Source organism: Branchiostoma floridae, chromosome 2, assembly GCF_000003815.2.
Source record: "Branchiostoma floridae strain S238N-H82 chromosome 2, Bfl_VNyyK, whole genome shotgun sequence".
NCBI lineage: Eukaryota > Metazoa > Chordata > Leptocardii > Amphioxiformes > Branchiostomatidae > Branchiostoma > Branchiostoma floridae.
The window spans coordinates 3,768,302-3,783,214 of NC_049980.1; the positions used below are offsets into that span (position 1 = coordinate 3,768,302).

At 40.7% G+C, this 14,913-nt stretch overlaps 1 protein-coding gene across 1 annotated transcript in view; it reads right to left on the reverse strand.

Annotated features, from left to right (window-relative positions):
- Nucleotides 1–12,036: 12,036 nt before the first annotated feature.
- LOC118410076 overlaps nt 12,037–14,913 on the reverse strand; it is a 24,202-nt gene continuing 21,325 nt past the window's right edge. The window contains exons 19-20 of the mRNA XM_035811557.1: nt 14,322–14,715; nt 12,037–13,004 (exon numbers count right to left, since the gene is read on the reverse strand). Of these exons, the coding sequence (XP_035667450.1) occupies nt 12,992–13,004; nt 14,322–14,715 (407 nt within the window). The 3' untranslated portion in view covers nt 12,037–12,991. The remainder of the gene's footprint in view (nt 13,005–14,321; nt 14,716–14,913) is intronic.

The window sequence follows — 14,913 nt, forward strand, 5'->3', positions numbered from 1 at the left end:
GAACACCGCACAGCTGGGGGGGGTACTGAATCGGGAAATCGGCAGAAAACCCCCATATTGTTACTTCTCATATTTGCGCGAAGAGTATACACCTTAACACCTTAGCTTCCGACATACACACACACACACACACACACACGCACACACACACACACACACACACACACACACACACACACACACACACACACAGACACACATATTGTCCTAGGTAAACGCTCAGGTGATGCCCTAAGACTGACTACCATTGTTTTACGATAACACGTTTTTTTTCCCAAGGACGGACTGATGACGTGAGATTCTATATCAAACATGGATCGGTGTACGTGGTCGCCCAGATATTTAGACTACTCATAGGTTATCAGTCCGGTCATGAAAATGAGTCATGCTAGTGCGAATGCTTCAGGTGCAAAAATATGAACATTGGTGTTCGCTCCAAACATTCAAAAGAACAATTTCCAAAAGGAATAATACTAGTATACACTAATTCACAATGTGTGTGTGTGTGTCTCCGTCTCTCTCTCTCTCTCTCTCTCTCTCTCTCTCTCTCTCTCTCTGTGTGTGTGTGTGTGTGTGTGTGTGTGTGTGTGTGTGTGTGTGTGTGTGTGTGTGTGCGTGTGCGCGCGCGCGCGCGTGTGTGTGTGTGTGTGTGTGTGTGTGTGTGTGTCTGTGTGTGTGTGCGCGTAGGGGAGGGCAAGTCCCAACAACACAATCGAGAATGGTGTGTATGGTACAGACCTGGCTAACAGCGTTGGATTCTAAGAAGCCAACCCTTATCAGAGCCTTGTTTGCCGACATGTCTGAAACCATACTACTACAGCAGGTTACGATGTCAAGGCTAGGCCACGTATGGTAGCATTGGTTCACAGCTACCTCAGGGGTCGGCTATGAATGTTGGCTATGCGGATGACGTCTCCATGTCAAGAACCCTCTTAGTGCTCCAAGACAAAAAAAAAGACAAGGCCCCACAGGTCGTTGGAAAAATAAATAGAAAGGCCGACATTTGCTTAAGAGCAAATACAGCGTATTTCAGCCATACCCCTTCCCACGCAACATTGGACTGTTCCAAATCACCCCTGCGCAAAAATGAAACATCCTCTTAACAGTACATTATCCCCCAAAGTGGACTGGTATTGTGAATTGATTCCAGGTAAAAACAGAGCTTGCTTCTATTTTTCAGAAAATGACAATAATCACACCTTCCATTCAGAAAATTTTCATCAAGACTGAAAATTGTTGAATGACTTCATGTAATGTCATTAACAATTTTCAGTACGATAACTAGGTGTAAGTTTAAAAAAGTATAAGCTCCTTGTGATGTGGGTAAATTTATTATTGCAGTGAACTTTTTTTATTCAAGGAGGGCATACGATTTAATAATTATCAAGCAGGTGCAGGTGCTGTAGGAGCGTTTGTTTTCTTCAAGCTGTAAAACTGTTAAACTGTTTTACTTTGTATGCAATCAGCCATCGAGCCTATTCTTATTTTAGTTTAACAACTTCCTGCCAGACCCGGAAGATACGATTGAACCTTGTTCGAGGATTTATTTTCGTCTGTCTGGTCAGTCTGTTCATACCCTGGCGCTGAGAGTGTTTTATTGGGCTGAAACTCTGGCAGTTTAAAGTTACTTACAATTTAAATGTTCAAAGTTTATGTCAAACAACAACAGCACTAGGTTCACATACATTTGCTCTGGAGAAAATACAGCAGTTTTCGCAAGTTCCAGTCCAGTGATAGAAATGTGGCCACTATAGACAGGTGGTCACTATAGAGAAAATGCTGATCTATTGACTAGGAGCCATGCGTTACACATGATTTCAGTACACTGATCATTAATCATATAAACATTGCACAGGTAAGCCAATTGTTTAGATGTACAATTAAGTTCAAATAATTCTGAAGAGAAATATTGATGAGAAAATAATCATTCTCGCCACTGTCTAACTTATAATTACGTATCAAAACTAAACGCAGATTTTCTAACTAACGCACGACTTCATCAAAGGACCGCCGGCTATCAATCAAACACGGCTGTTGATTAGACTTAAAGTTTCAAACAGTTATGTGCTGTGTGCCAGTTGACAGCGAACTTCATGCTACGTGATGTTTTACATTGCTTGGACCTTCTTTCCTACAGCGGTGCTTCTACAAAATATTTAGACTGTAACACTGAGTCCCACATGTTTTATAGAATAGAATTTGACGCAGAACAGCGTTTTTTGCTGGGTATTTTTCTTGAAACATGTCCGTGGGAATATCAGCGAGGCGGCGACGTAGGGATGGGTACAGACCTCCAATGGCTGCCAGGCACCTGTTGCATGCATAAGATGTAGGAAAAAGGATGTCAAAAGTCACCTACCTAAGGTTTAGTTGGTAAAAAATCTCACATTGGCAGGCAAGTCTGACTTCTAAAGAGTGCATATGGCGATTTTGAAAACATTCGGTTCGGCGCAATGCGCCCCCACAAACAGAATAAGAAACGCTGGTAACCTTTGACCTCCCTGATAACACCCAAACTATACATACTCTAGACTGTCTAAAACACTCCAAACATGGTAGAAAGCCAATTTTTCTCACGAAATAAAATAGCCAGATCCCCTACCTATAATTTCCGACCCCAAAATACCAACATTTCCCAACAAAAAGGCTTCTTACACTTACATTTGCAAGCCATCTTCAATGGCATCAAAATGCTAATTCTGCGCATGTCTGTAACAAAAGTCGCACGGCGGCTAACGGCGCAGCGAAGATACTAGCGCTATAAATAAGCGCTTCAACTAAGGATGGCAACCCGTACAATATTTTTGTATACTGTTGAGCTAAGTAAAGTTTGTTGTTTATGAGGTTTTAGTTGTCTTTGAAGCTTTGACCCATTTGTCAAATTGCTGAAGAGAAGTAAGTGGCTGCTACGATTATCGTAGATATGGCCCTAAAAAAACTGATAAAAGAAGCCTTCTCAATAGTCTAAAATGCAAGAGCTTCCGGGGGGGGGGGGGGCTTCGCCCACCTGGGTCCCCCCCACAGTGGCCCTGCCCCTGGACCCCGCCAGGGACATTCGGCGGCCCCCGGACCCCTGTCCGACGCTTTGAAAAAATCCTGGCGAGAAGTCTGTACGGCCTGAGTCTTCAAGTTAACGTATTGTGTGGTCCCGCTTATGAATATTAATTAGCCTTCGCTTTCCTCTTCCTCTGGTCAATTACGGCATGTGACACTGCGGTATACATGGTAAAATGGGTACATGCTTGTAAAATTCGATAGCATTGTCGTATTGCAATGAAATTTCACAAGGTGCTAGTAGTAATTAAATGAAATAAAACACCGGACAAATTATGTTGATATGATAGATTTTTGGGTTAAAAAACACACATTTTGGTTAAAAAATATTAGGTTCATTTCATGTGCCCTGTCCTCGGTGGAGACAACGTTCTGGACCCTCATATTTCACAGGATGACAGATAAACCCAAGTAGATTTATTTTGTCCGTCGCTATTTTGTTGTATATTAATTCATCATAACTTTTTTGGGGTAAAAAATAGGTAAAATGGAGTTTTTTTTCTCCATTTTGGTCAATAATCCGCTCTAGAGGAAATCCTCTCATGATCAAACCAAATAGCGATGGATAAATTTCTTTTAAAAGGGATTATAAATACGAATTTGTCTATATTGTCAGCAAAAGTACTGTTGTCACTGAGGACGAAGCCCGTAAATGCGATGGTAACAGTTCTTCAGAACCGCTGCCAGCGCCGCTGTCGTTTTCCCGCCATTTCACAACCCAAGGGTTCGGCCGTTCGATCGAACGGGGCTCGGACGGTACCATTATGCGGCTTCCGCGAGGGCCTCTTTTTGTCACGGGCATCGAATTATGTCAATATTTGATACATTCTTCATCAATATCTAATACGGTTAGCATTTGGACGTTTTACCAAAAGTGGTGAGTGTGCCCCATACATAGTGAGTTCCTGTTTTCGCAATGTATCGTTACATTATGACATTGGACCGTTCTGCAACGTTGTGGTCAAGCGGGGTCAACTGCGGACACGCAGTGGTTCGAATTTCATGTTCGGTTCCATCGCCCTAGTAACCTTGAGGGACCGCGCCCTTTTTCACTCCTCGGCAAGCTTCATCGAATCACAGGCCGTAACTTACCTGAGTCGCTGATTGGCTGAACCAATAATTGAATTAACTCTTCCTGCCGGCTAGACGCAGGTGCGGATGTCGGCTCTGTGGGGTGAACGTCCGAAAGGTCATGGCATGGAGAACGAAAGAAAACCAATTTCCCCTAAAAAAGTGCTGTAATTAAGCCTTTTACAGTACTTTAAGCCAAAAATTTTACTTGGATCATTTTACCAACTATCTTATGCCTATCTATACCAAATGTTACTCATACCAGGGTACAGGGGTGCAAAATATACCGTTATAAGACCGTCAACAACAGTCGCACGGAGCTAACAGCGCAGCGAAAATACCATCGCTAGCGTTTCAACTTCGGATAACAAGTTATAAGTACTGTTGAACTCAGTAACGTTAAAGTTTGTTTTTAGTTGCCTTTGACGGTTTGACCTGAAATAGTGTTACGCTAAACTCCTGAAGAGAAGTTAAGTGACTGCTGCGATTATCACAGATATGCCCCTAAGAACTGATACAATATAAAGCCTTCTGAATAGTCTAAAATGCGAGAGCCTTAGGCGGGATTCGCTCCCCCTGGCGGGAACACTGCTATATACGGGATCATGAGGCCCCGCTTATGAATATTAATTAGCCTTTGGCCTCCTCTTCGCTGATTGGCTAGGTCTTTGATTCAATTAACTCTCCGGCTGACGCGCACAGGTGTGGCTCTGTGCGGGGTCACGGAAGGTCACGTCAGGAGGCCAAAAGAAAACAAATTTCCCCTCAGAAAAGTGCCAAAATTAATCATTTTAAAGTTGTTTATGCAAAAATTTTACTTGAATCTTGTTACCAAGTATCTAATGCCTATCTATACCAAATTTCAGGTCATTTGTAATACCAGGGTACAGGAGCCAAAAGTGTCCCTTTTTTGTCAAAAATTGGCCAAATATCGCAAAAAAATAAGCATTTTGTTGCACTGTACACCAAAAGTGTTATTGAATTTATATGAAGGGATTATCAAGGCACATCTCTGTCAAATTTCAGCTCATTCGGTTGCAATACCAAGGTACAGGAGCCAAAAGTGTCCTTTTTTGGTCAAAAATTGGTCAAAAAATCGCAAAAATAAGCATTTTGTTGTACTGTACACCAAAAGTGTTATTGAATTTATATGAGGGCATTATCAAGGCACATCTCTGTCAAATTTCAGCTCATTTGGTTGTAATACCAGGGTACAGGGGCCAAAAGTGTCCTTTTTTGGTCAAAAATTGGTCAAAAAAGCGCAAAAATAAGCATTTTGTTGTACTGTACCAGGGTTGTAGCCAGCACCTGTCCTTCAGTCCTTTGAAGGAATTTCGCAGCTGGGGACTGAAAAAAGTTTTCCCCATTCCGTCCCCTGGGACAGACAAAAATTGATATGTAAAGATATAAAAAAAACTGAAACCCATGTGTTCTTCTTTACCAAAACAGATGCCATTGAACAGCTTAGTCTACAAGCAAAATTTGCACCTCAAAATGCAGGAAATAGTGTTTCAGAGGGTCTTGATCTAAAAATTTTCTGGGACCCAGACCCCCTAGAAATGACACGCAACGTCACGCCATGCCTTCGGTGCTTGATAGGATTCCCATTCAAAATCAAGGGGACTGAAAATGATTTCAGGCTGGCTACAACCCTGTACTGTACACCAAAAGTGTTATCGAATTTATATGGGGGCGTTATCAAGGCACATCTCTGTCAAATTTCAGCTCATTTGGTTGTAATACCAGGGCACAGGGGCCAAAATATACAGTTTTGGTCTAAAATTGACCAAAAAATCTCAATAAAATCATTTTAGAGGCAGATATGAAAAAAATGGAAAACAATCATCAAGGTATTGGCCCACTCTACCCCTGTGCCGAATTTCAGGTCATTCAGTCCAGGAACGGCGGAGATGAATCACTTTGAAGATTTGACAGGAGAAAGAAAGAAGAAGAAAGAAGAAACATTACGAATACAATATATTTCACCATACTATGTATGGCTGAAATATAATGAAGGGTAGAAAGTTAATCATTTCTTACCTGACAAGATTTGAAGAACTATCTGTTGGTTAACGTTGATGTGTTTGTTTTTTTTCAATATTGGAGAAAGTTACAGAGTAAATTTACGTCAGAAAGAACCAAGACGGTTCACGTTTATGTCGTCTGAAAAATGTACACAACAAAAAGCTACACAGTAACGTTACACTTTGGAAACGTTACTACCAAAATGAATTAACTCGTCAAAAAAACAACGGAGGGAAGAAAGCAAGATTAGCCAGTTCTTACCTGATGATATATTCTGCTGTATAAGACGACAGCTGACGCAAAATTTGACGTAGGACGAGGCAAAATAGTCTTCTGTACGGCGCGCTGCGCGCTGTTGTAGCAAAATTGTCGTCTGCAGCCAGCCAGTGCATGTGAGTGGTCCTGTGGAAAAACCCCGGATGTCTGACCCGGATCAGTTCAAATAACCTACAGGGGTGGATGTATCAAAGAATCCTTAGTACGAAAAAATGTCGGGCCTGAATATGTCTTTCCTTGTTTGTACCGTGTCTCTGTCTGGAAATATTTGTTTATTTTTATAGAATTTTACAGTATATTCCTGTATGCTTTGCATTTGCTATCATACGGTCAAACAAATGTCTCTGACCCCCGTAAAATCTTAAATGGCCGGATCCAAATATCGCGCGAAGCTTAGCCAATCAGATTCATAATCTGTTGCTTCTAGTTGCGGATTGGCTGAACGGCTAATTGATTTACACGGGGTGGGCCAGCTGCCAGCTGCTTTACGGTGGCGTGCTTCTGGTTGTTGGTTGGCTGAACGGCTAATTGATTTACACGCAGGTGGCCTGGAGTTGACCATGCGTTCTATTGTTGACGCCCTAAATCGTAGGAATTGAGCAGAGAATTCCCCAATAAATCATTTTGAAGTGGTTTTTAACCAAAAATGATAACGGAGTCCTGTAAGTAAACATACCATGCACTACCATACCATTTTGGGAACTTTGGACTTAATACCAGGGCACAGGAGGCTCAAATATAAAGTTTGGTCAGAAAAACGCAAAAGAACTTAAATAAAATCATTTTAAAGTCATTTTAAAAAAAATGAAAAAAGAGCACGTGGGTATTGGTCCACTCTACCCTTTCGCCAAATTTCAAGTCATTAATTCGGTCCAAGACCGACGGAGATGAATCGCTTTGAAGATTTGACAGGAGAAAGAAAGAAGAAGAAGAAACACAAGTTAGAAATTTACGTGTTTGTAAGCATAAGTCCGTGAGATTTCTGAAACAACAGCAGTTACGTGATAAACGGAACCTTCTAAAAACGTACGGAGCTAACAGTGCAGCGAAAATACCATCGATAGCGATTAAACTTCGGATGGCAAACGGGACAAAAGTTATAAGTACGGTTGAAGTCATTAACGTTAAAGTTTGTTTTTAGTTGCCTTTGACGGTTTGACCTGAAATACTGTTACGCTAAACTCCCGAAGAGAAGTTAAGTGACTGCTGTGATTCTTACAGAAATGCCCCTAAAAACTGATACAATAAGCCTTCTGAATAGCCTAAAGTGCAAGAGTTTCAGGTGGGCTTCGCCCCCCTGGGACCCCCAACGGGGCTCTGCCCCTGGACCCTGCCGGGCCGGGGCCTTCGGCGTTCTTCGGCGGCCCCCGAAAAAAATTCTGGCGGGAACACATACGGAATCGTGGGGCCCCGCTTATGAATATTAAATAGCCTTCGCTCTTCGCGCACAGGTGTGGACTCCGTGCGGGGTCACGGAAGGTCACGCCAGGAGGCCAAAAGAAAACAAATTACCCCTCAGAAAAGTGCCAAAATTAATTATTTAAAAGTAGTTTATGTCAAAACTTTTACTTGGATCATTTTACCAACTATCTAATGCCTATCTACACCAAATTTCAGGCCATTCCATTGTAAGACCAGGGTACAGGGGGACAATATATTTTATTTTGGTCAAAACATGACCTTTAAACCTCAATAAAATCATTTTAGAGGCAGATATGACAAAACTGAGAAAAAGGCATCAAGGTATTGGGTCATTCTACCCCTGTGCCAAATTTCAGGTCATTCGGTCCAGGAACGGCGGAGATGAATCACTTTGAAGATTTGACAGGAGAAAGAAGAAAGAAAGAAACATTACGAATACAATATATTTCACCATACTATGTATGGCTGAAATATAAATATGTCAGACGAGTTAGCTGGGTTGCTAACCATACTTCTCGGTCAGCTACCTCATCAAGCATGTTCTGTATCTATATTTGTCCAATTTGTACTATTTTCCCCGCGACTAAGAGCTTCAAACGCACCTCAAATGGACTTGAATATATACGCAGGTGTGACCCCACCTTTAAACGCATTTAACACATTCATGGCCTTTTCACGACTTTATTTCCGGCCACTGCACAGCTGAGGTCGGTGCTAAGTTGAGAGTAGTATGGAATCCATCCTATTCTTATTCCTTTGATAACATCAAAGTAGAGTATGACTTTCCTAACTTTGATTCCGTACACAACTGTTAACGACTAGAAAGCAATCTTGCCGACCAACTCCCAACTACAGAAGCACTGACAGAGGACCTTGCTCTCGACTAGCACTTCACATTCTATATAGAGCATGGTCCGATGAGAGTAATCGACCAGGTATTTAGACGGATCAGAGGTTATAAGGCCGGTCTTTAAAGTTGTGTCTTGTTATTGTGATTGCTTTGGGTGCAAAACATAAACAGTAGTGCTTGTCATTATAAAACCTGAAATGAAAATTCACTTTGAGCATTCAAAAGAACACACCTTACGATTGGAGTGAGAAACATGATTACACTGATTAAAAGTCGGTGATCGTTAGATATCCAGGTAATGCAGTACGCAAAAAAAAACAGTTATTCAAGCAACTGGATGATTTTGGAAACGGTCAGATGCTTAAGGTAGTATCCACTATCTTCCGTCACTGATCAAAATGATTGAGATTATCTTCACCTTGACTATGCCTTACCTCGTTTCCTATTGAACAACCAAAATTGTTTTTAACTATTTTGCATTTCATAGTTAGGGTATAAAAGACCAGTTTCTTCCAGACCACTTCAGTGTCGTGACGAAAGATAGTGAGTGCTATCTGAAACGTCTGATAGTTATAAAAAATCATATCCACTTGGTTGAGTAACTGCCTTTTGGTGTACACTGATTATATTATAATGCCATTGGGGGTGGGGGTGGGGAGTAGAAAACAAGCCTTTAACAACACAACGGCGAATAGTCAACAGGTGCGAAGGTCATCATGAATGACGCAAAGGAAAACCCTGACACACAGTCAGGACCTTACTTAGACTTTTCCCCGGCCACTGCACGGCTGAGGTCGGTTCTGAATCATTTCATCCTAAATCAATTCACCCTATTCTACCTTTAGTTCAATCCTTTGATCAAATCAAAGTAGATTATGACTTTCGTGACTTTGAATTCGTTCACTACTGTTGAGGACTAGAGAGCAAACTTGCCGACAAAGTCGCAACCACAGAGGAACTTGCTCACGACTAGTACGATGTGGATAGGTTAGGGCAGCCATGGTTGGCTGTGTATGTATTTATTTAATAAAAAAAAACTCTCCGTAAAACATCAACTCATATACCTTTATATGTGTTATTGAAAGATTGCAGTGCTAAACGATCTCACTAGATGTCGCTGACGAGTTGTCAGGCAGCCCAGGGACACAAAGTGGTGCAAGAGCCTGTGCTGCAGGTCAACAGTGCTGATGGAATTTTCTTCTGTTTCAAGTTGATCGTATACTATTTTAAAAGTTAATAATAATAATTATTGATACTATTTTAAAAGTTGCTCTATTCCGAAGTTATAGTGTCACCAAAATAAACATCCAACACGCATTTGATACTATGACTGCTTTATTCCTGCCCAGATATTAACATGAGTTATCAAACATACGTTCTCGTTGTTTCCAATCTTATCTTGCAACACTGGCATTGGATGTCGAACTGCTCACGTGTGCAGATGACGTCACATTATACAATCACATTTCCTCAGACATATCTAACATTAGTTCACCTTTATTCGCTGGGTAACCTATATTCGTCGTCTGAGAAAGGCAGGATATTTAGGAAGATCAAGTCGACGGACGATGGTGTCATGTTGCAATATTTTCATAATATTGCAGTTTGAAACTACCATCCGTCGATTGATATCCCCAAATATCCCGCTTTTAAACAAACCGAATATAGGTTACCGGCGGATAAAGGTGACCCATCGTTAGATATATAGACAAATGAAACTTGAACGACATTAAAGACTGTGTTATCCAAAATAAGTCATAGTACCTTTTTCCCCACCCCCTAATTCACCATGATGATATCTGATTTTCAGAAGTAAGGCCACAGCAAGTAAATTCTATGAATGACATCTTCCCGCTCATTAATTTTCACCTGATTTCAGGAAAACAAAATTTTCTCATCGGGATGGTCAGAGTTTGACCAAAATGGGCAAACATGTTAATAATCATATTTGGAGAAGTGACATTAAGGAAGTAGCCATGACTATAGTTGCAGGAGGTGGATAGTTGTACAAGTGCAACCAACATGGAAGCCATGAATGTAGTTGTCAACTTGGCAAATGATACCAGTGTACCACACTAGTATCACTTTTACTACACAAGTTCACTTCTCTAAAACAGGAATGAATGCCTTGTTAGTTGTGATGCCACGTGTTGTCACTTCAAATCTTGTTACGACGTTTATGGTGTCCATTTTGAAAATTTAGCCATCTTGCTTTTTTTATCCATCTTTTTTGGCGCTATCTCATTAATTCTATTAAACATTCTGCATAGGATGTCCTCCATAAAATTTACTTGCTGTGGCCTAACCTAACGAAATGGTACATTGGAGTAACTTATGAGCCCTTAAATGAAATGAACTGGCTGAAAGTCTAACTCTGTGCTAACATGTAAAAAAGCATATAGCTATGATGATAGACTATCACAAGCACTAATTTAGTCACGTTTTTTTTGCAAAGGCAGAACAGAAAAAAGGTCTAGGTAGTTTAAAAAAGAACACGCCCCTTATTGCAAATTTTGAGTCAAACGCCAAATACTATGACTTATGCTGACCACAAATATCCGGAAACACAAACACATACACCCAAAGCTATATCTCCAATTTTCATGGAGATAAAAAGACAAACTCAAGAACCAAAAAAGACGTACTTATTTAAGGCCATTTTACTGTTCCTAGTGGGCATGTGCAGCCGTGTTGCATTGTGGTCACAATGGTTCATACACTCCAAGCAGAGGTTAGGCTCCTGCTATTTTCGTCGGGTTTTCATCGGGTTTTCTATTTTGCCAGCCTGAGGTTGTCCGATTGGCTGGCAAACAAAAAGAAAACCTGACAAAATGGTAAGCCAGATAAAACTCTTAAATGAGCTTCCCACTCCAGAAGCGGGTATTACAAGTCCTCAGAGAACTAATATAGTTATGCTGGAATCATTTTGGGGTCAAATTTACCAATAATGGAAGTTCAACTTCTTGAATTCCCCTGAGGACCCTTCCAATTCTGCACTGGTGGGGGAGAACGTGGCCAAAATTTAGGAACAGGAACTGGTTGGCACTGGTTTGAAATTTCGATACTATTCTTCTTTAGTAGACTAACTGTGTGTGCACAAACGTCATCAGAACTGCCAGTCAAAGCGATTCAATTATTCTTTATGGGTCATTCTGTAGTACTTTGTCCATGTATAAAGGTTTGAGATAGTAGTGTCCCTTGAAAAGTGTCTAAATCTCTGTATCCCAATGGTCTCTAGTCTTCAATATTTTGTGTACTAACCGTTAGCGAGAAATTGTGCCCGATGTCGGTCATACAAGCAGTTTTTGCGCCACCATTTTACATTGAAGATGATTGAACTATTTTAAGTATCCAAATACCTGTGTCCTAAGATGATATAATCTTCAAACTTTTTCTGTATCTCCCTAAATGTGTGATAGCCGTTTGACTGCCTCTTAAAGCTTATTCCGACTACCGTTAGCGAGAACGTGTGACGGAAGTCAGTTATGCAAGCAAAATCATACAGCGCAGGACATTAGAAGCGGGTCCGTATGGGGGTGCTTGGAATTTGAAAATGATTTTGTCGAAGAGACATATGAGGCGATTGCGCGAAAAATCGGGTGCATTTGTATTGCAAAAAATATCATCTATCAGAAGATAACACACGCTTCTGGAGTAGAATACCCCTTTAAAAACCTATGCTTGGAGAGTTTCAGGCCGCTTGCTATTTTTTTCTATAGCTATCCAATACGTCACGTCTGTGTATGAACACTAGGAACAGTGTAGGGTCGCACTCGGCGCACTTCAAGGTCTCAGAATGCAGTGTTCATCCAACAGTAGTTCGGGCATAAAGTAGTGCGTCACAGTACTTGACGCTGTAGTTCATTCTTCTCACGGTGTACAACAGCGAGGAGGAAACTGTGCTGAATGACAGGGGAATATATCTGTTTTCAGACTGTACATGTTGGATTACGATGTTTCTTCGTTCGGCGTGAATTTATGACCTTATATAATAGTTACTGTGTTCTGTCTGTGTGTCGGCTACTGTTCCATGACCTCCACTGGGGGTTAAATAAATGTGGCTTTTATAGAAGAACCAGCCTGCAAATCTACGCTCATTTTGAGATATTTGGTAGATTGTTCTCAGAACTTCAACATACTCTTATTTCTGTAAATTATTTTTACACCATCCTATAAATTTTGAGGCGTCGAACCTCCTCACTTTAGGGTCCTTAACCATGTAAATTTCCATAGGCGAAAAACTGTGTTCTGAGACCTTCACACCTTCCTCGACTAGATCCAAGCTGTTGGACTTCACACGAGACTCCTGTAAAAACAAGAAGATCATGAATAACATTATAACATATGAAACATTTGTTTGATTTCATTGTTTCATTGTTCTGGTTTTTTGTTTTGGCATTTGATAGCTAATGATTCAAAATACATAGAGATCCTACCTTTTTTGCTCAAATTCCGACTTACTTCTACATGATTTGTAAATTATGTTTTGTATTTATTATTTCTTTTGATCATTTGTAGTATAACTTCTATTCCGTTAGTATACTTCACGTTATGATTTCAACTTATGTGTTTGTTTTTTTCGCTCACTTTGATTATGTATAATTCAATTATTTCTGCGACTTAGTTCTGGGGGAGGCCCAAGAAAAGCTACATAGCCTTCTGCCCAACCCCCGCATGTACTTCAATTATGTATATAAATTTGTTTTAATCCATGTCGTTATGTGCGAATAAACAAAGAAAGAAACAAACAAACAAACAAGGACACACCTAGCACTACGTCACCTTTGTTGACATATTGAAAAAGTAATAAATAGCCACCTGTTATGTCATCCCTTCCACAAATGTGGCAAAACTAGATATCATAAATAGATAAATAAGTCCAAGCCTTTATGATCATGTTATAGAAAAAGAAATCTTGAAGATGAAACCAGAACACATAATCTCCTACTGAGAAGACGACTTCAATGTTGCTCTTCCATGGAGACAAAAAATTGGCATACAGAATTACAATCGCTTCGATAAGTAGGATATTCCAATTCAAATCATTATTATTAATTATCAAGTTCTTTGCTACAAACAGAATGTGGCACATTTGGAATATTAAAGATAATTCGAAATGCTCTTTCTGTGGCGAAGACAAAGAAAAATTTTGAAATTGCTATATTGTAACACCATTCTGAAAAAAAACATTAAAACTTGAGGAAATATATTGCTAGGAAATATTTTCAAATCGTGAGGTATCAAAACTGTCTATCAAATTAAAGTTTATTAGATTCATTCATACTTATACAGCATGGAGAAAAGTGTAGCCACACGCCAAAACAAATTGTATTCAAATTATATTTCGAATGCCACATGATTGTTGCCAGCACAGCTGTATTGCACAAGTTTTACCTGTTTGAAGATACACACAAGTCTCGACCTAGTTCTCGCAACTCTCGCGAGAACTGGCCGGGTTACTCCGTGATCAAGATAGATTGATACACGTAGCCATCGAACATTTGGAGGTACATGTGCTTACCTCTAGAATGTAGTCAATGCTTGATGAAAATACCATTAAATGCACTTCTTTGCTTGTTATATGAATAAAATTTTAGAAATGAAAAATAAAATAAAAGCTTACTTCTGGCATACATATAACAGTTCAGCTTCGCAGATGTTATCGTTCCACTCATCGCTGGACGGGACAAAATGCGCACACCGCTCACTCCCGCTGCTTGGATTCCCCGGACTCCAGTTCTTCCATCCGGACCCGAGAGAAGTGTTATCCTCCCACGTCCACTCGTCATACTGTCCGCCTGGCCTATCCAAGTCGTTCAGGCCGATCCAGTACCTGCCGCCAGATCTTTGACTGTCATGGATGAGGTTGGCGATGAATGTGTTTGTTGCTTCGTCCTTGGGCATGGCGAGTAGGGACTGTACATTCGCACATGCACTCCTGGCTTCTAGGTACGTCCGGGAAGACTCCCCGAGACGGAAGCATTCTGTGCCGAGTGGCCTGAAGTAGACTGGGCAACCTAAGTGAAACAATAATAGTTTTCTGCCTCAGTCTCGGATGGTATAGCAATGAAATCGCAATGGTCGTAGAATGACTAAATTGTTGATGTTGATAATGGGGGACATTCCTCTAAGACAAAAACAAAACATGTCCGTACGGTCATGTATGAAGCATGGTATAGGCAAGAACTGCTTACAAGTTAGGGGCCCTGACCTTT